The sequence below is a fragment of the Lygodium microphyllum genome, chromosome 8, assembly GCF_053477565.2.
Source record: "Lygodium microphyllum isolate KBCC chromosome 8, Lygodium_microphyllum_v1.1.10, whole genome shotgun sequence".
NCBI classification, from domain to species: domain Eukaryota; kingdom Viridiplantae; phylum Streptophyta; class Polypodiopsida; order Schizaeales; family Lygodiaceae; genus Lygodium; species Lygodium microphyllum.
This window is the reverse complement of record NC_141142.1, coordinates 159,769,252-159,790,526: the sequence shown is the minus strand read 5'-3', so window position 1 is coordinate 159,790,526 and position 21,275 is coordinate 159,769,252. Positions and strand designations below refer to the sequence as shown.

At 40.9% G+C, this 21,275-nt stretch overlaps 1 protein-coding gene across 1 annotated transcript; it reads right to left on the bottom strand.

Annotated features, from left to right (window-relative positions):
* Window positions 1-5,272: 5,272 nt before the first annotated feature.
* LOC148033066 (uncharacterized) lies at window positions 5,273-9,583 on the bottom strand. The gene is made up of 2 exons (XM_087683796.1): window positions 6,508-9,583; window positions 5,273-5,619 (listed from the first exon to the last, which is right to left on the bottom strand). Exon 1 carries the CDS (start codon window positions 9,302-9,304, stop codon window positions 6,656-6,658), a length of 2,649 nt encoding a protein of 882 aa, XP_087539922.1. The 5' UTR covers window positions 9,305-9,583; the 3' UTR covers window positions 5,273-5,619; window positions 6,508-6,655.
* Window positions 9,584-21,275: the final 11,692 nt, after the last annotated feature.

The window sequence follows — 21,275 nt, the reverse complement described above, 5'->3', positions numbered from 1 at the left end:
GTACAATGTGGCATTGTCTAGACTAGGACTACCACAACTAGCCTAACACTAGAACTACCTCATGCGAACCTTGCAAATGCATATGCATTCAGGTCAACACACTGTGTGGTAATCATGGTCGCCATGTGTAATCAATATCCAAGCACATCCACCACAAGAATGACGATGGGCATACTTAGAGCCAACACAAACAGACACTAATATCACTTTTGACATATAGTGCCCAAATTGGAGAGTGAGACATAATCACAACATAGATATTAAACACAAAGGGTACTCAGACTCAATCCAAAATGTATTACCAAAGCAGAGTGTAGTGCATCAATTTGGAACCAAATGGTTGTAACACAATACAAGGGACAAAACTATTTTAGGATACAATGACCAATGCAATACTACTACTAAACACAAGTACTTGGGAAACAATACAAGATAGGCGTTTTTTTTAGAACACCCAAGATGCGAGTCAAAGAAGACTTGGGAAACAGTACAAGATAGGCGCTTTTGTGAGAGCACCCAAGATGCTAGTCAAAGAAGACTTGGTAGAAAGACTCAAGCAGAATATGGCATGGAGCAAGAGGAATCCTTGTTGCTTGGCCTCCAGGACTATGAGTATGCTTAAACAACAAGCAATTACCATGCTTCACTCCCTACCGTTATATAGGCTATTGCCTGAAACACGACATTCTCTCTGCCTATGTGCCATGTCAAGCAGTGGAACATTCTCTTCACCCATGTGCATATTCAGTGGCCTTTACTGCATCCGCACCCATCAACTCCTTAATGCGCCGCAAGTGACTCTAGCTTAAATGTTGTTGGCTACCGCTATCTTTAACAATGATAATGGTATTGTGTGAGCATATTTAGATGGACTTGGAGATTAGTACAAGAGCTTCAAGTCATCTTTGAATACCAAGGGTCATACCCATGACTTTTCATATGTGATTTCTATGTTCATACTTGAGGAGAAGAACCTTGACTTGGATTCCTCTTCTTTTCAAAGTAAAAGCAAGTCCAAATAGGTATTTTACTCTACTAGCAAAGGTAGAGCTCGTGCCTAAGGCCAAGGTGGTAATCGTAAAAGTTATGGTGCACATCAAAATAGCGGAGGACAATCTTGAGAAAGAGAGCGACAAAGAGAGTAAGTTGTAGGTTTTAACTGTCTGTTGAATTCCGATGATAGTAGAGAATATTGGCACTTCAGTGTGAATGGCCATATTCTTAATAATTAATTTAAAATTTAAAAAAACATAACATTATTTATACTTCCACTAACAAAATCAATAATGACAAAAGTAAGTAGCTCTTTGCCATGTAGAATTTTATGATTATTATGAATGATGATAATTCATCTAAAAATGATATATAGTATCAACTCATATGCCTTTAATCACATGACTCCTCATGGAGAGTGGTTCAGAGAGATGCATAGTCTAAAGACTCCAAGTTAAGTGGATACAAGGAATGATATAGCCCACTCCATTACTCACAATGAAAATGTTCCCTTAAGTATTCAAGATGGTAAAACAATATACTTGGTTGATGTGCTACATGTCAACAATAACTAAGAATTCGATTTTTGTTGGCCAAATGGTGGAAAAAAGATTATAGGTTCAGTTCACATTTGATAGTTGTTATGTAAAGGACCTCGAAAATGGTTTTATAGTGGATTGCAAACAATAAGAGTACTAAGAGATTGTTTATGCTTGATGTAGATTTACTTGGAATGGATATTAATATGTTTGCACAAGCTTGAGGTGTTCCAAACAGACATTGAAATTTGACATAAGCGAGTTGGTCATGTAAATGTGTAGCATTTAAAAAATATACAATCAAAAGAGATTATGGATGATGTACCAAAGTTTAGAGTTTGATGGGATGATGCATGAAGTATGTGAAGCAATCAATTTGGAAAGTCACATATGGATTTTCACATGAAATTATGTATGCAAGAAGCCACTTGAGTTAATATATTCTAATGTGTATGGTCCTATAAATACTGTAACTATGAGTGGTTGCAAGTATTATATCCCCTTCATTCATAACCATACTTAAACAATATGGGTTTATTTTTATGCTTGAGAAAAGTGAGGTGTTCCCTCACTTTAGAGGCTTTAAAGCTTTGGATGAGATGAATACATGGTTACCTACTAAATGCCTAAGATTGGATGGAAGGGGAGAGCACTTCTCCAACAAGTTTTTGGATTTTCTATCCAAAAAAAAAGTAAAAATTGATATTTAGAGGCAGTTTATATATAGGTACACTCTACAACAAAATGGATTTGCTAAACAAAAAAATACGCATATTGCAGAGGTGGCTCAAGCATTGATACATGGAAGAGACTTGCCTCATTGCGATTGGGTTTAAGTAGTTGCTACTGTTATATGCATTGCAAATAGGACACTCACAGCTGTTATACGTGGTATGACACCAGAGGAGAAGTATCCATATACAAACAAATATATCCCATTTTAAAGTTTCTAGATGTATTGCTTATGTGCATATTCCTAATGAGTTACACAATAAATTGGATCCCAAAGCATATATATTTATTTATTTATTTATTTATTTATTTTTTATTTTTTGAAATATTCTCTTGAGTAGAAGGGATATGCCGATGCTATAACCATGTTACACGTGAGTTGAGAGTTAGTAGGGATAGCATCCTCAATGAAATGAACATATGATATAGTAATGTGTAGGATATAGTTGGAGTTCATGTGTATGAGAGTACAGCTATGTAAAAAACAAGTTGGCAATCACAAACATTGAGTTGACCCCACTAGAGTCTCCTAATCACGGCTTTGTTATGTTAGACGTTTGAGTAATAGATTATAGTCACATGCCACTCCACTAAGTACATCAGAGGTATCAAGGAAAGCTAGGAGAAAGTTGGGGTCTCACCTATTACGACTAATGTATCATCAAGTTTCTTTTGTGTTGATATAAATTCAGATGGTTCTGAGCAAAGCTACATGGAGAGTTGCAATAAAAAGTTAATGTTGAGAAGCCATTTGGTCGTGTGGATGGCAAGTATCATGATTATATATGCAAGCTTCGTAAGGCATGATATAGACCAAAGCAGACACCCAATGCATAGCATAACAAGATTGCAAAATATCTTGTTAGCATTGGATTCTGCAAAGCACAAAAACTAATCACTCACTTTATATATGTGAGTATAGAAAGGATATTGTGATTATTACTATATATGTAGATGAATTAATTATCATGAGCGATAGTGAGACAAAGATTGATCATGTAAAGCGTCTTCTCAAAAATGAGTTTCAAATAAAAGATTTGGGAGAGCTATGGTATTTTCTTGTTATAGAGATAATCAGGATTCCAGAAGGTATATGAGTTTGTCACAGAGATATATACTTTGGATACATTGAAAAAGTATACTATGCCGGATTATAAGCCAATCTTGATACCTCAAGATGTTAAAAATAAGCTTAGAACACATAAGGGTAATGTGATTAATAATGTCACTATATATAGAACAATTGTGAATAGTCTTATTTATTTGACGATAATTAGACCAAATCTAAACTACACGGTTGGTTTGGAAAGTCAATTGATACCACTTCCAACAAAGCCACATTTGAATACATTGCAATGCACATTGCGCTATGACAAGTCCGCACTTAATTGTGCCTTGTTCTATACTATAGATGTACCATTGGACTTATATAATTGTACAGATGCAAATTGGGTGTCAATATTTCAAAGGAGGTCTACCAATGGGTTTATGTTTTGCTTTGAAAGTACTAATATTACTTGGAGTAGCAAGAAATAGCTTACAATTGTACTATCTAGTACTGAGAAAAAGTACAAGGGTGCTACAGTTATAGCATGTGGGATAGCTTGGTTACGCAATTAATTTAGTGATTTGGGACTACAAGTTGACAAAAAGGTTATCTACTGTAATAACCTTAGTAGCATTCAACTAGCTCAAAATCTAGTATATCACACATAGACCAAGCACATGGAGGTCCATTTCCACTTTCGAACACATCGCACTATGTTAGGTCTACAACTAGACTACACACACAATCTACTCTTAGTTACAACACATTCATTGTTCCACATCATCTATCCTTAAGGAGTTCACAGTTAATAACTTCATGTTCATATATTTTAGTACTTTCATGTTAGTTTTTTATCATTTTGTAGACTGTCTTTTCCTGCGGAAAAAAAAGAAAGAAAAAAAAAAGAATTTTATCCCTACTCTATATGTGCTCAAGTCTCCATTGTGTATATGTGCTCTTGGTTACTTCATCTCTTCTCTTATTTATTTACATGTGGAGAGCCTTATCTATTTGGCGCTTATCGAGTCAAACCTAAACTATACAATTGATTTGAAGAGTTAATTCATGCATCTTCCATAAAAGCCACATTTGGATGCAGTGTGCCAAAAATTACACTATGTTAGCTCCATACTTAATTAAGCTTTGTAAGCAAGAAAACAAGCATCAATTATATGTTCCCTACAAGCATATGTAGTTCCCTACAAGCTTATGTACTATGTACTTATAAATGTTCGAGTCTTTGATCCTTTATCACATGAGTTCATTCATGTAACATGCTTATTAACAAATCCTTGATAATACAATTTTTGTAGTCCATCCAGGGATGTACCTAGGCGACTCCAATTGGACCCCCCCACAAAATATCCAAACTTTCTGGCATAAGATCACTTGACTCTTCCCTCACAAGGGAAACTCCACCTGATTCCCACAAGGATGGATCCACAAAAAGGGTTTCTAATTGACTCTAAGGTCTCCTAACAAAGGCTTTAGCATCGATTATGGATACTACTCATGCGAGACAACACGAGCCGAAACAATCTTGTCTCATACTTGGTTCAAGGAGATAGAACAACAAGAGGGAGTTAAAACACGTTGACCCCTCTACCCACAAGATAAAGTCTTACTTCAATCACCTAAAACAATACTAAGTCAAGATCTAAATGACACTCTAAGTCCATCAACATTCAACTCTTCCTAAAAGTTCCTAGTCTAACTCTCCTTATGGGAAATCTCTCGGCTAGCCAAAACCATTCTACCATATGACAAATTCATCTAAAATCCACTCACTTTTTTGAAAGGTGTAGTTTTAGTTTTCCAATTACTTAAGCACACTTAAGTGAGAGACGTAAAAACTTCTCTAATTAAACTTATTAACACAAGTTCCTTTACATAATTTTAGGCCAATGATACAAGACAAGATCACACAATCTTCTAAAAAGCAATAGCAAACAATGTACTTATCCATACCTTCTCCAAGGTACAATGGCAAGCCGACATTCTATCCCTTACACTGAGACTCATATCCAAAGCACTTGGATACTCACACCTAACTTATGTGGATACAATCCATGTAATCCATCCCTTATCTAGAATAGGATTTTCCAGCATCTGCAAACGTTAGGCCACAAAGATTTATATCATAGGGTCCATAACCCTCCTGATCCGTACTATTGTAAGACCAAACCTTGCCTTCCGTGGTGGCCTTCTCACCTCTCGACCTTCGATCAATGTATCAAGTAGTGACCTTGCGGGTCTCTTGCCTTTACTAGCATTTTTCCATGGTGCAATCATGGAGATGATCCACCCCTGCACCAAACACTTGTTTCATAATCCATCGAAATGAGTATAGCTCTCTCTCCCTAAGGGGATTCTCAAGGTCCAAACAAAAACAATACAATGACCTACCCTTCCCTAGGATATCATTCAATTGATGGAAAGCAATACCAAGGCAAGCAAGCCTAGTTTTAAGCTTAGAAAACAATCCTACTTTGCCAGATATATCATCTACTTTAAGACATGGCAATGATCATGTGATTCCTTCAAGTATTTTACAAGGAACAACTAGTTTTATCAACGTGCTCCTCCTACGAGTGCAACTATACAAGAAGCGACACACAACTATCCCTCCAGTATTTCGGATACAAGAAATCTCAAGCCTTATTCCAAAACCATACGCTTTCGTCTCAAAGATATAGCTCTTTGACATGTGCAGACAAGGCAAGCAAATCAAAGTGAACGTCTAGAAATCAAGACAGTTCCATGGCCCTGCCCATATACGACAGCAATGTGATCTTTTATGCCCACATCCTCAAGATGGTTATATGTCCCTAGTCATCTATGAAACGAATGTGATCTTTAATGCCCACACCAATCTTTGCATACTGAACCTTTTGATGCATGCCTTTGTGTTTTGCTTCTCTTATTAATCAGTATAATCTGCAAACCATTCAAGTCTGCTTAACCTTATTAACACCCTATACTACCTGTTATATGATGAATAAAACGTTTTACTGTGAGGATCAATCGTCCAAAACTGTGAAAGAATGGCAATGGTAGTTTTTTACGATTGTAAGATGACCAACTGCTTGTGTAGAGAGCCTGGGGCAGCAATCGGTTTGCATAAGCATACCTGGAGAGGCTATTATTAGATGACCAAATCAAAGATTTTCTCTAATGGGATGCTTGAGAGTGTACCGATGAATCTAGCTTCGTCTCCGGTCGACCCACTGATATATTTCTGCATGGGCCATGTTTTATGGTGACTTCGCAAGATCTTCGCACTTTTAAAGGCCATATATGTTCATATACATGTTTACCCAAGAGTATCTGTAAGCCACAGATTTTAATGCAGTGAGGACCTCGAAGGCTCCAGCATTCCCAACACCACAGTTTGCTGATTCAAAGAACGATAGCGCCACGCCTCTTTGGACACAAAATCTGCATCCAGAAACTTGGCTAGGAAAGCCCAAAACCTGTAGACGTCCTCGAAACTACTGATGAAGCCTAAAGCTGCCATTATGGCTTTGATGCTTGGGAACTTTCCTCGTTCTTGTCCCTCCCCAACTGAAGAACTGCCAGAACTGCTGCCCCTGCTCGACTCCACATGTCCCTGCCAATCCTTCTGGTTGTCAGGTAACCTCATGTGTTGTAGAGTGGCCACCCCTAGCGAAATATTGCTTCTATCCGCTAGCCTCTGCACGAGGTCGGGTTGTAAGAGATTGCCCCTCCAATCGAATAGATTGAATGCAACCGATGCACCTCTATCATAGCTCACCTTAGGCCCGTAAATCTGAACTAACCTGTTAGAATCAGGGTGGCCTGGATGGTGCAGTTTGAGCATGGATGCAACAAGCCAATTGATCAAGCATCTTACTCTGATATTGGTCCTAGTCAATCCGAGTGTATCTGCATGGTCTAAACCTCTGCAAACAATCTCAGGTTCCTTCCTCTGCTCGACAGAAGCATCATCCACTACCTCACTAGCAAAGCTTGCATCATCTTCATCTGCAAAGTCACTTTCACCATACAGATAATCGTTGTCTTCTTGACTGCCCAATTCATCGACAGTTAAAGAGGGTTTATCATGCCTGTCGTGTCTTTCCTTTTCAGAGAAATGCTCAGAATCTCTCATTGAACTTGTTTCACTGTCATCCTGACTGAGTGAGAACGCAGAGAGTCTGCTCCTGGAGTTGATCCATTGAGCTCTTGTAGATTCAATTTCCTGGTTGCTATGCATTGACTCTGATTGTGAGGCTTCTCTGATATTGGAGGAATCAGTCTCACTAACGTAGGAGTCATCTTCTGGTGTGTAATCTTCAACGATTTGATCCAAGGATCTAGACCTAAATTTCTTTTGATCAAGCCTGTAAGGCGAAAGTTCACCTAAAGATGGACAATGGTAAGGAGAAGTCCCACTAGTGGAAGGGCTTTCCAGCTGCTCTCTTTCAAGCTCATTGCTAACAGAGCTGGATGCATGCAGATCACTAGCTGATTGAGTAGTGTTAGGTGCGTGCATAACATGTCCCTGTGCCCTGTAATATTGTGATATGGGACCTGAGAATGATGGCACAGAACACATTTCCCTGCTCTCTGCATAACTGGTGCCAGGAACGTCATTCCCCTCTTCCTGAATATTATCATGGTTCTCCACAGCTCTCTCTCCCTCGCCCTGCTGCTCCTGTACTGGTGCCGGCACCAATTTCACCATTCCAACCCCCCTCGCAGTTGATGAGCTGTGTAAGCCTTGAATTGCAGAGCGCCTTATAAGCAAGCAACCGAAGCCTGTAGGATCCGAGCCATAAACCTTGAAAAATGAACTTACAATAAAATCAGGCCGGAAAACAGAGAGCCCAAGGGAGCCCATAATCTTCGGCCCCAATGCTGATGCATCCAAAAGGATGTCCCAGCCATTCTCCTGTGCTTGGGGCATCCATTGATAAGAGTATTTAGCGCCTGTAACCCTTGATTGAACAGGGAAAACAAACAATCCCTTCCCAGGTAACCCTTTTTTCTTCTTATCCAGTATCTTTTTTTTCAAATCTGTTGCCCATAGTCGTTGTGACGGCCATCTGAAGCTAGCACTGACAACCTCAGCACCTTTCTTCCGGGCAACCTCCTCCATCCAGGTGACTGCCTCACTCTCATAGTCATACACAGTTAGAAGCCTCTTCTTCAAATGGAAAGGATAGGACTCAGCCAGAAGCTTGAATGCACTTCCCCTGCTTGTTGTGAAAACCATCGCATACTCACTCTCTTGAATGTTCAAAAACTGAGAGACTCTCTGCTTCAAGTCAAATTCCACTGTGCCTTCATCAGCCCCTCCGTATAGTGCATGAGTAGGCAGGTTCGCTGAGACGTAAGATAGCCCGAACGAGGTAGAAACTTTGTGCCATTTCTGTTGCCATGTAGAGAAAAGACCATAGCCAGTATAATCCAAACAGACATGGCCACTCTCATTTAAATGTGCATATTCCTGTGCCCGGATTTCATCTACAACCACTGTTTTCAGATATTCCTGGTAAACCCTTATGAATTGCCTGTATGCTTTCTGCATCGAAGGCAAGCTCTCATGATTAGTGAAGACCTCGTCAGCCTTGACTATCTTCATGTCCTTGGAGGTCTTTTTGCTGGCTTGTTCAATGCCTTTCCCTTTATCTGGACTGACTATTTCTGTGTGCTTTTCCTGCCATAATTTTGATTCGTGCTTCGAATCTTTAGGTTGGAGAGGTGTTCTGCCATGGCGGGATGGCCTGGCGCTAGCGTGGGCGTCCAGTACTGCATCGATGCAGGACAGCTGCGGCTTCTTTGTCGATCCACCATGTTTTGATGGAGCTGCGGAGGGGATTCCTCTTCTTCTGGTCTTCTGATGGGGCTCCGAATGCCTCCTAGAGCTGTTCTCTTTGGGAATTTCAGCATCGTCTGCGTTTTCTTTCTTTGCAGACGTTTTGCTTTTGGAGGAGCTGAAGAGATGGAAGCCGAGAACGGGAGACATGTGAGGCGGAGCGTATGGACTATGGCGGAGTCAGGGACGGACGACGCCGCAGGGCAATGCCGGGTGGGAGGACAGATGATCCATGGCTATATGCGTGCGGAGGGGCACCGAAGCTGGACTGCTCTAGCGAGAGAGAGAGAGAGAGGTACACTAACTGCGTAAGACCGGCATTCATGATTGAAGGAAGCAGGCGGACGGCAGCAATTTGCATCGGGCACGACGACGTAATGCGTGATTCATAGTGTGTCACTATATGCTGCCGGCTCACAAGCTCCGGGCCCCGGCTAACATACAACAAATGAAAAATCTGCCAAATTCCCATTATAATAACTATAAGTCTTCTAACGCTCCATGATTAAGCATTTTTCTTTTAATTTGCAGGTTTTAAAGAAACGAAGAAAGCTATTTCTGCATGCATGATTTTTGTGAGAGAATCAAACGAAACTAGTGATTCAAGGACTTGGTCGCAAAGCGCGCAAGGAACGCTAGTATAAAACTAAGCAGAGATATTGCATAAAACTAAGAAGATATATCTGAATTATTTGTAAGAAAATATTGTTGTGAACCGGGTCCTGTATCATCCAGTGTAAAACTCTTAACCACTTATAAGGTGAACCGGATCCTTAGGCCTAAGTCCAAGTGGCTATCCTTTATAAGTGTGAAGTGAATACTTAACTTCAAAGAAGATTACTTTATAAGGTGAAATGGATCCTTAGGCCTAAGTCCATGTGGTTATCCTTTGTAAGAGTGAATATTTAACTTTAAAGAAGAATGCTTTCAATTTCATTATACTACTGGTGTTTTGAGTGAAGTGAATTGTTTTAAAGAACTCTTTGACAAAATGGACTTCAGTTAGCATTGTCTTGTAAATGCATGTGTAGACACGGTGGTGGAATGTGTAGGTTGAAACAATCAATTTAAATTTATCGTGTATAATGAGAGTAAGTGGAATGTGCTACAAAACAAGAAGTCTAGGCTAGACATTTCCTTTATCCCCCACCCACCCCCCCATTAATGTTTGTGTAAGGTCATGGAAGCTTTATGTTTGTCCTCTCCATGGCATGAGTAACTTGATTCCTTGTCCAAAATAGATGAAATCAATGAGAACATGTGATAAAATAACCAAGGGTGTAATGAAGGTGAATCTATTCTATATATTAACCAAAGGCTAGGTTTGGTATTCCCCGAGCAAAGATATTGCTCCCAAGCATGGGTGGTGCAACACAAAGGAGACCGAGTTTTTAAAAAGGTAAACAAATACAAAAGAAATTTAAAGACAAAAGTAAAAGATGAGTCATAGTTGTTTCAATCATAACCACATAACAAGAAGAGAGAGAGGGGGGAGGAGTGAAGATATATTTCAACATAAGTGTCCCTTCCATCTCTCTCTCTCTCTCTCTCTCTCTCTCTCTCTCTCTCTCTCTCTCTATAGAAATGTAGTCCCCAAGGTCTTCAATGCACATAGTGATGCAAGTGTAGGTAACGGATTTTCATCTTCTCTCTTTCTTTTGTGTCATCCCCTCATGGTGGATAACATGGTTCATCGCTTTGTTTTCTCAAAGACTTTGATACTTACAAGCACCACTAACCTCATGGCTACATTAACAAGAGCATAGGTGACTAGGAACTATGAACAAGCTATGGTAATAAGTGGTGGTCATCTATGGTGGCTCATATGAACACGTTGTTGGTAGCTATGAAATAACTCCCTCAACATTAAGGTGCGACCTGTAGACATGATTGGCAAGTGAATGGTGTGAAACTAAGTGAATGATAATCTAACGTATTAAAAGAGCTCTCTCTCTCTCTCTCTCTCTCTCTCTCTCTCTCTCTCTCTCTCTCTCTTAGAAGAACATGCCAAGAGAATCTTGATGCAAAGTGCCTAATCTTACTACTATATTATTTTAGATACAGGTTCGGAAAGCCCCGAACTTCCAAAGGGGTTCCCGAACTTACCCCCTTTTCCAAACCTCCTTTCTTTAATCAAAACCCCCTCCCCTCCTCTCTTTCTCACGTGTAATATCTCATTTTCTCTTCCCTTTCCCTTTTTTTTATTAAAGCCTCCCCCCCTCACCTCCCTTTTTTAAATTAAAACCCCCTCCCCTCTCTCTCACTCATAATCTCTCTCTTTCTTTTCCCCATCCCCTCTTTAATTAAATTCCTTCCCCCTCCCCTCTCTCTCTCTCTCTCTCTCTCTCTCTCTCTCTCTCAGTTAGATTAAACTTTTTAATTTAAACTTGTTTAATTAAGCATTTTAAAAACTTTTTTTAATTTAAAGTTTTTCAAACATATTTTTTCACACACTTTGAGAATGAGATAGAATAAAAGAGAGAAAGAGAAGAAGAATAAGAAGAAGAATGATAAAAAGAAGAAGACGGAGAGAGAAGGGGGAGAAAGAGAAAAGAGAATAGTCTTTTTTAATTAAACATATTTCTTCTCCCCCTCCTCCCCTCTCTCATGTGTAGGGCCTAGGTTCTCTCTCTCTCTCTCTCTCTCTCTCTCTCTCTCTCTCTCTCTCCGATTAAATTTTTTAATGTAAACTTTTAAAATAAGGAGATATATATATATATATATATATATATATATATATATATATATATATAAAGAGCAAAAAAAAAGAAGAGGAGTGGGAGAAAGAGAGAGAGAGGGGAAACAGAGAGAAAGAGAATTATAGAGAGAGAAAATATAAAATTTAAGAGAGAGAGAGAGAGAGAGGAAAAAAAGAAAAAGAGAGAAGAGAGGAGGAGAGAGAGACAGAGAGAAGAAAATGAGAGAGAGAAAATAAGAAGAGAGTATTTGAACACAGTGAGAGAATTATAGAGAGAGGAAAGATAAAATTTAAAAGAAAGAAAGAGAATTATAGAGAGAGAAAATATGAAATTTAAGAGAGAGAGAGAGAGAGAGAAAGAGGAAAAAAAAGGAAAGGAGAGGAGAGAGAGACAGAGAGAGAAAATAAGAAGAAGAAGAGAAAGAATCTGAACACACAGAGAGAATTATAGAGAAAGGAAAGATAAAATCTAAAAGAAAGAGAAAAGAAAAAGAAAAAGAAAAAAAGAAACTTTCTTTTTAATTAAAATAAGGAGAGAGAAAGAAATATACAAAGAGCAAAAAAGAAAGAAGATGAGAGGGAGGAAACAGAGACAAAGAGAATTATAGAGAGGAAATATAAAATTTAAGAGAGAGAGAGAGAGAAAGGAAAAGAGAGGAGAGAGGGGGGATAGAGACAGAGAGAGAAAATAAGAAGAAGAAGAGAGAGAATTTGAACACAGAGAGAATTATAGAGAGAGGAAAGATAAAATTTAAAAGAAAGAGAAAAGAAAAAATTTAAAGAGAGAAGAAAAAAGAAAAAAGAGGAGAAAGAAGAAAAGGAGAGGAGAGAGGGGAGAGAGAGAGAGAGAGAGAGAAAGAAGAATAAGAAGAAGAGAGAGGAAAAGAGGAAGAATGGGAAAAAAGAGAAAAGTCTTTTTAAAATTTAAATATTTTTTTAGAGAGAGAAGAAGGGAGAGAGAAGGAGAGAGGGGGGAAGAGAGAGAGAGAGAGAGAGAGAATATAAAATTTAAAAGAGAGAGAAGAGAAGAAAAATATAAAATTTATAAGAGAGAGAGGGAGAGAAGAAAAAAAGAAAAATTAGGAGAAAGGGGAGAAGAAGAAAAGGGGACACAGAGAGAGAGAGAGAGAGAGAGAGAGAGAGAGGAGAAGAGAGAGAATATAAACATAAAGAGAGAATTATATATAAGGAAAAGATAAAATTTACATACTTTAAGAGAGACTGGGGGGAAAAAAGTGAAAGAAGAAGAAGAGAGAGAACATGTAGAGAGAGAAAAGATAAAATTTAAAAAGAGAGAGAATAAAAAATAGAGGAGAAAGAGAGAAGGAAAAGAGAGGAGAGAGAGAGAGAGAGAAGAAAAGTGCAAAGAGAATAAAATGAGAGAGAGAGAGAAAAGAAACAATTTAAAAAGAGAATGAAGAGAGAGAGAGAGAGAAGAAGAAAAAAAGGAAAAAAGAGGAGAGGGAGAGAGAAGGAAAAGAGAGGAGAGAGGGGGGAGAATAAAAGGAAAGAGAGAGAGAGAGAGAGAAAGAGAGAGAGAGGGAGGGAGAGAGAGAAGAAAAAAAGGAGAGAGAGAGAGAGAACCAGGAGAGGGAAAAAAATAAACTAAAATAGAAGGCAAAGAAAGAGAGAGAGAGAGAGAGAGAAAGAGAGAGAGAAAATTAGACAAAGGGAATTTGGGGGGGAGAGAGAGAGAGAGGAAAAAGAGGAGAGAGAAAGATGAGAAATGGATTGTTGAGCGAAGTTGTCGTGTGATAGCACGGCAATGTCGCTTGCCGCGAAGCGGTCTAGTGTTGCGCACGCAGAGCGCTAGTAGTTATTACCTAGAGGAAGTGTCATATAAGGATTGGAATGAAGGTGAATGCTTTTTATCTCCAAGAAGTGTTATACAAATTATCAGGGAAACTCTTTACGATCCTTTTTAAGCTTTATTTCTACATCTAAGGGTATTGAAAATCTTAAAATATTGGAAAACATTTGTAATACCCTCATAATACCCATTTAAGAAATGGAAAATGTGCACAAGAAATTTTTTGTAGTAATATTTATTAGTACTTGCAAGGCGAACAAGCTTTATCACTAGATGATTTGCACTTTCTATGCAAAGCTTCAAGGTAAATTATATTGTTTGTGCATATAGTCAAACAACAAAGGATACTTATCATTAAATAAAGGATTTTTAATGTGAAGAAGCATAGCTCATTTAATTCTCCACCATTTTAAATTCACGTCATCAAGAGCCCCTTTATCACCAAATAATCTTGTGTGTATGCCTATGGGTGAATGGTTGCTTACTTCTTGGAACCAATCCTTGACCTTAGACCACCACCTTGTAACACCAAAATAGGTGAGGTGCCATTTCATTTCCCTTTGACAAAGAGGGAAGCAAACTAAGACTCATCTCACTTTGCCAACCTTATCTTTTTGGTAGGAAGCTTCTTTGCAACAATGATCTTCCAAAGCAGTAGATTAAATGGCAAAGAGAAAGTCCCCTTCCACGCATTAACATGTTCCAGTGCACCAAGAAGTGAGTGGACATAGGCTTTTTCCCTCATCTTTCATCTTCAAGGAAGAAACCATTAGAACTTTGTTAAAGTCATCCCTTCTCATCATTATACAAGTAGGTTCACCCTCATAATTAAATAGACTTTTAATAAATTCTTCATCTCCACTAAAGAAGATGAAGGCCAATTGTGACACATTTTTTGAAGAACTTGAGTTTACCCATTCTGACTCTCTACCATCAAGCTTGACTTCAATAATAATTCCTTCCAAATACATTTATTGCTACAGTAACCAACATCCATATATCTACCCACCTAGCTAAGCCTCTCTCAAAAAGGGACTTGGACAAGGTTGGTTTCTTAGAAGTGGGTGAAAATTGCTCCTTGAATGCACTACCATGTGACTTGTAGTAAAGCTACATCACCTCTACAATTACTATTTTTTTGCAATGTGAGGTCTTTGCTAATCCCCTTCCATGTTTCAAGGAGAGCATGCATCGTGGGAGATCCTTCCATCTTTCCCTTTCATGCATTAGATATGAGTTTTTCATCTCATGTGAAGTTATCGCAATGCTCCTTGGAAATGTATTTTTTATAATACTATCTTTGTGGATTAATGCCCAAGGTTGAGCTAATTTTGAGCACTTTAGCAAATTGGACACTAGTCTTCATACCTTGGGCTCGAATTGTTCAAGACTCAAGCCTCCACTCCTCTTAGAAGCATTTACAATATCCCATGAAATAGCATGCCACTTGGTTGTTGACCCAGAACTTCAAAGGAAATCCCTTAGGGTTTCAAAAGAACCAACCTCTTCAATAGATAGCATGAAACTTATAGACCATGTTAATTTCTACTCTATTTGACATAACTCCTTCTTGTATTAGAAAACTTTAATGGGACATGTTGTTGCCTTCCTAGATTAGCATAGACATTTCGTTAATCCTTGGCTACTTGAATGTCTTGTGTAATGTCTTTGACCTGTTCACTCAATTCTTCTAACATCTTCTTAAAGGCTTCTACCTTTTAAGGTAGGATTTGAAAAGTTGAGTGGAGTAAGACAGTCTTGCCTATACAATGCTTGGAAATAGGTCATATTGATACTTTGATGATATCATGCATTGTATTCAAATTCTACTAAGGGAAAATATTGTGTCCCCCGCCTAGGTTCTCTTCAGCAATATGTCCTTAGTATGTCTTGAATGACCTAATTAACTTGCTCCATTTGGCCACTAATTTGGGGACGGTAACCTATACTATGGGTCCTAATGGCTTCAAATAGGATTTTCCAAAAATGTGAATAAAGAGGGAATTGTGATCACTGATGATCCTCTCGGGTAACCCATGGAGCCTAAAAGTCTCCTTTACAAAGGGCCTTGCAATATCTGAAGCCTTATAATTTGTCTTGACTGAGAGAAGATGGGAAATTCTACAATGACCATAATGGAGTTGTATCCACCTTGCACTAAAGGTAATCACTACAAAACCCATACTAACGATAAACTTCCATTTCATTTGAGGAATGTTGAATGTCGAGGTGTTGGAGCTTGCTAAGCATCTTGACATATTCGACTTTCATCCACTAGCAACTTAGACACTCAGTAGGAAAATTCTCCTAAGGGTTTATCTTGATGCCTCCTGGGTAATCCATGGAGCCTTAAAATCTCCTTTACAAAGAGCCTTGCAATATCTAAAGCCTTATAATTTATCTTGACTAGGATGTAACGTGCCTACTCCTCAAATTGCGGGACACGTCTTAGCAGCCCATCGAGAGATCAATCTAGAGGACGCCGCCTAACGCTCCCAAGGAATGACACGGGGTTTGTCAACTAGGGTCTCTCAAGTCTGCCTCACAACGGAACTTATCCGGCCATTCCCACTAGGATCGACCTGAAGTCCGAGTTCCTAGCCAACATTGTCTAAGGTCATAGATCGACTTTTTCCTAACATTTCTCGTTAACATTTCCTTTAAGGAAAGCTCTCGGCTAACCAAGACCACCCTTCTGTAGGATAGACCCATTGGTCACATCCACCACGCTTCCCTCAAGGGTTGTCTTAGTTATCTAATTACTTACCACATCATGTTTGACATATAAAGGCAGCTTCCTTAATTAACTCGTTAATCACAGGTTCCTTTACGTAATTTAGGCCACAGACACGAAGACAAGATAAAACAAGATCAAAGACTTCCTTAACTTATCTTCGGATTAATTTGTGTCTCATGCCCATACATGAGAATTAGTGCTCCTTTCTGACTCCGCAGAAAAATCCTTCCATCCTCCGGCAATAAAACCCGAAGGTTTATCCCTCCAAGATTCCGCCTTGTAGCTAATATCAAGGCCTCGAGATCCCATCCCGAGTCACGTAGAATACTTGTGTAGGGTCCAAAGGCATTGGGATTTATGGTCAGAGCCCCCACTGGCACCCAAGTGTCCTCCTATGCCAAGTGATTTCCACGGAGAGACCTCTCACGGTGGGTTCGGTCCACATTCCCGACGCGGATTCATAACCCCCTTGGTTAGGGTTTGGCGGCTCATGGCAGGGGGTATAGCTAGCGCCATCCTTCCTTAATTATCCCTTTAGGAAATCAACCATAGATGAAGCAACCAGCATAGTAACAATTGCTAAGGAAAACATCCCTTTCGTTTCCATGGCAATCAGTCATCTCAGACCCGGCCATGAAATCATCAAACACTCCCCACTTGGGTTAACATCCAAAACCACATTGACAAACAGTTGAATGCACAACCTCTTGCTTCAAGGCATCGCAATCCATTGCATACACAATCAGAATTTTAGCTGGATGTATCAAAATAATTGCTTAAGGGATTTACAACCTTTTCAAACCACCAAGCATAACTTGGGTCAACAATCCATTTAGGGTTAGGTCACCAGCTTCAACTAAGCTAGGAGCGTATCCATTTGCGATAGTCCACAGCAAGATTGATACAATAATTCGCAGGTAATTATACATATTCCTAATGCACCGGATCACATGTGGCTTGCGTCTATGAAAGTCTAGGGTTTTGTCTAACGATGCAAGTGTATCTCATGAACAGAAATTAACATTTCATGTGTTCCTTTTAACCATGATTGCGAAATGTGAATTCTAAATGACTATTCATGCACTGAACTGGTTAAAAAGCTATCATTTTATGTGAAATAAGGTGATAACCTTATCATTTTATGTGTGTAAAAGCTATCATTTCGTGCCTAAAATCTTGTGCAAATTCCAAACTCTACCGTTTCGCACATGCAACTTAGCTCTTAGAGTAAACAAAACTCTATGCACGACATCCATCCTTTCATCCCTTCCATGAGAAATAATTATTAAATTAATTTTTATAGCTTAGAACCTGGGCTTGATTCATGTGTGCTGCCTTGGTCATTCTGATCACCCCTCTAGCATTACCGGTGGCTTGGGCGCCTATGCTTCCCGCGACTTTCTTCTTGGGAGCCATTCGCCTCGCGGAGATTGGGCAGTCTGGACCTTGATGGGGTTCAGGTTGACAGGTTCGGAAGAAAAGACCGCTGGATGGGGTCCTTTTCGAAGAGGGTGGTTTAGGCGTGGCTTCTTGCAGTTACCGGCTCTCACTTCTTTCTTTCTCCCTCTCTTCTTTCTCCACTTATTCTCCTACTCTCTCTCTCTCTCTCTCTCCCTCTCTTCTTCTCCTCTTGCTACCTCTTCTTCTTCCACTACTTCTCTTCTCTCTCCTTCCACCCTTTCTTCTTCCTCTTCTACTTCTCCCTCTCCTTCTCCTCCTCTTACTACCTCTTCTCCTCTTCTTCTTCTTCTTCTTCTCCTACTCTTCTTCTCTCCCTCTTCTCTCTCTTCCCCTTCTTCTTCTTCTCCTTCTCTCTTCTCTCTCTTCTTTCCCTCTTCTCTTCTCCTTCCCTTCTTCTCTCTCTCTCTCTTCTCTCTTCTCTTCCTCTTCTCTTCTCCTTCTCTTTTGTGGGAACTTTCACTCAACTGCCAAGATCCACGGATCGCTTATTATTTCAAGCATTCCAAGTGAGCTCTAATGGCTATCTCTCACCTAGCCGACGCGCCGTCGATCCTACGAGTGTAGTGAGCTTACCTTAGTGCCTATATGAGTCACCTCCTCTCTCCCACACACCGGTAGCTCCACAATCCTAGATGCTAGCTCAAGCATCCTCAAGCCTTCTCCACCTCCAATCTCCATCCTCCATAGCCGTGCGCGCAAGAAGAGAGAAGGGAAGAGAAGAAGAGGAGAGGAGATGGTGAAGAGCTTCATCCTCTTGATCCCTCACTCTCACACGCATTCACTCCCTCACACTCTCACACTCCCTCTCTCAAGAGCACACACAAGCAAGAAGGTGAGAAGGAGAGAAGAAGAAGAAGACTCCTTTTGCCACACACCAAAGAATGATCTCTTATTCACTTTTTGAACTTTATATATACAAACCCTAAAATCCCATGAGGAACCCATCCCTTTTTTACATGACCGGCCATTGTGGCAAGGTCCTTTTTCCGTTTCCCTCTTCTAGCCTTGTGCTTCTAGCCTACACCCATCTAATATTTTATAATTGGCATAGGAGGGAGCCTGGCGCTCTTTTACAAGAATTTTCTGAGTTTTTGAGGCGCCTTTTCTTTTAAGGTTGCGCTTTTTGTCCCGGTCATCTTTAGAGGCCACCTGCATGTCTTTGCTCTTTTCCCATCTTCCTTTTGCTTTTTCCTCCATTTTTCCGCCATCTCGACTTGGGGTTAACATTACCCCCCTCCTAGACAGGTGCCAGTCCCATGGCACTTCGGTATTGGTGTAAGGGTGAGGGCCACATGTAGACTCAGGTGCTTGTGGAAGCTCAAGAATGATGTTCGTCGGAGCAGCTCACTAGATTGCATGGGTGGACGAGGGTCTCCGAAGTTGGTGGTTGGGCGCTTTTGGTGTACCTGAAGAAGAAGGTGCGATGCTCTACCTAAGGGGAGTGTTGTCCTCCTCAACGTGTTGGTGTAGTGTGCTCATGCTAGTGGAATGGGGAGGTGTGTCTAACCGCAGACGAGCCCGGGTGATGTCCCACACTTGAGGACCCCATTTGTGCCAAGGGGATGTGGCGCCAGTGGCTTAGGGTGACAGGTCTAACCATAGATGAGTGTTAACTCCCTAGGTGTGTCCTGCCCTTGACGTGCCCTAAGTGTGACATGGGGGGTCAAAAAGGGCTAGGAGGTTAGGAGCATAGCCGCCGGCCGACCGAAGCCACAGGACATGCCTAACTTAAGGACCCCTAGGTGCAGTGATCGTGTGATTCTTTGCTTCGTTTTTTTTTTTAATACATTTAGGGATAGTATTACATTAGGAGTATGACAGCCAAGTCTGATTCTCATTGTCGGAATGAGGGGGGAGGGAGGGCGGATAGATTTGCATAAAAATTGGTGGCTTTGCATGTACCCTATCAGGTTCATGCGGACGTGGAGAGAGGTGGTGGATAGGAAGGGGTGATTACACCTAGTGAATTGGATGTCGCTCATATCCTCTAGGAGAGCTAGGCAAAAGGAAGGTAGTAGGCTAGCTCTCATCATTAAGTGGGTCATAGCACAGTTATCAATAGCATTAGGATCAAAAAGGAGGGGAGGCAAGCTGTTTTCTTGCGGTGCCGGATCTTGCTTAAGTAGGAACTTAAGGAGCCTAAGGTAGTTATAGGTGGTTATGAAAGCGGGATCTGGATAGGAGAAGAACTCAGTGAGGAAGCGCGTCATGGAGGCGGGTAGGCTTCCTAGATCAAAAAGTAGAGTGTCCTCAAAGGAGGTGGCGTTGGAATTGTAGATGACGGGGAAGTCATGCCTCCCATGGTGGGTAGTGACAAAATCCATGCCTACCCTACGAGGATACGCCATGAATGTGGGGTCGTTTCGCTCGTAGGGGAGGGTGTTACAAAATGCCATCCAAGCGAGCATGTTGGTATTGCATATTCGCCTTCTCCAGAGGGGTTGTCAATCGTAGCCCCTTACTGTGTGGCACTTCATATACTTTGTCTTGCCAAAATTCGGCCTCCTCCATGCCCCATAAGGTGGGGGTCCTTGCCCTGTCATCTAGCCATCTTTGGCCTAGTCGACTACCAGTCGCGATCACCTCCTCCATCACTTTGATCAGCAGGACCCTTCTCAGGCTGTCAGCCAACATAAGGAAGTTGAAAGAGAAAGGGTCATTTTCGATTTCCTGCCATTCCCAGACCACTAGTTCTGCATGGAATCGCATTGGGAGGTCTTCGGGGCATGGTGGGAGGGATGCGGATGGCCGCACGACTGGCTTGGCCTGCAGCCTTTTTCTGGCTTCTTCCACCAACTTTTTCTATCGCTCCTTGAGGGTGGCTCGTTTGTCCAGGGGTGGGTCGAGTTGTTGCTAATCCTGATCCTGCGGCGAGGGGGGCTACGAGATTACATCTCCTCTAAATTTGTTCATGTCGACTTCAAGTTTGACTTTCTCCCCCTGGCGGTTTTCTTGTGGTGCTCTTTCTTCAAAGCCAAGGGCATCTGTCTCCTGGGGGGTTAGGCCGGCCAGTAGTAGATACTTTCGCTGCTCCTCTAAGCCCAGCCTAACCTCCACAGGTTGGGGTGGCATCTGTAGCCCCACATGCAGGGCTCTGCATGCGATGCTTAATTTTTTCTTCATCACTTCCAACTGCTCCTTTCCCTCTGGTTGAGTTGTGTCCAGTAGTGTATTGAGGAAGGCCTTGCTGGGCAATGAAGGATGTCTGGGCAGCGTCCGCTTTGCGTTCTGCCAAGATTTTTTCTTTCTCCACCAAGGCGAGGCGCCGCGCTAGTGCCTTCACCCGTGTCTCGTTCTTCGTAGCCCATTCCTCGGCCCTTTTGCTCATTCCTTCCATGCTCTCCCCCTACTTTTGAGCTAGGGTTACGAGCTTCTGCTCCTAGGCCCTGAGCTCCTTGCTCATGTTGTCTTGCTC

What these genes read in the sequence shown, in the direction of transcription:
- LOC148033066 (XM_087683796.1), bottom strand. Translation starts at nt 9,304, where the DNA reads ATGTCTCCCGTTCTCGGCTTCCATCTCTTCAGCTCCTCCAAAAGCAAA.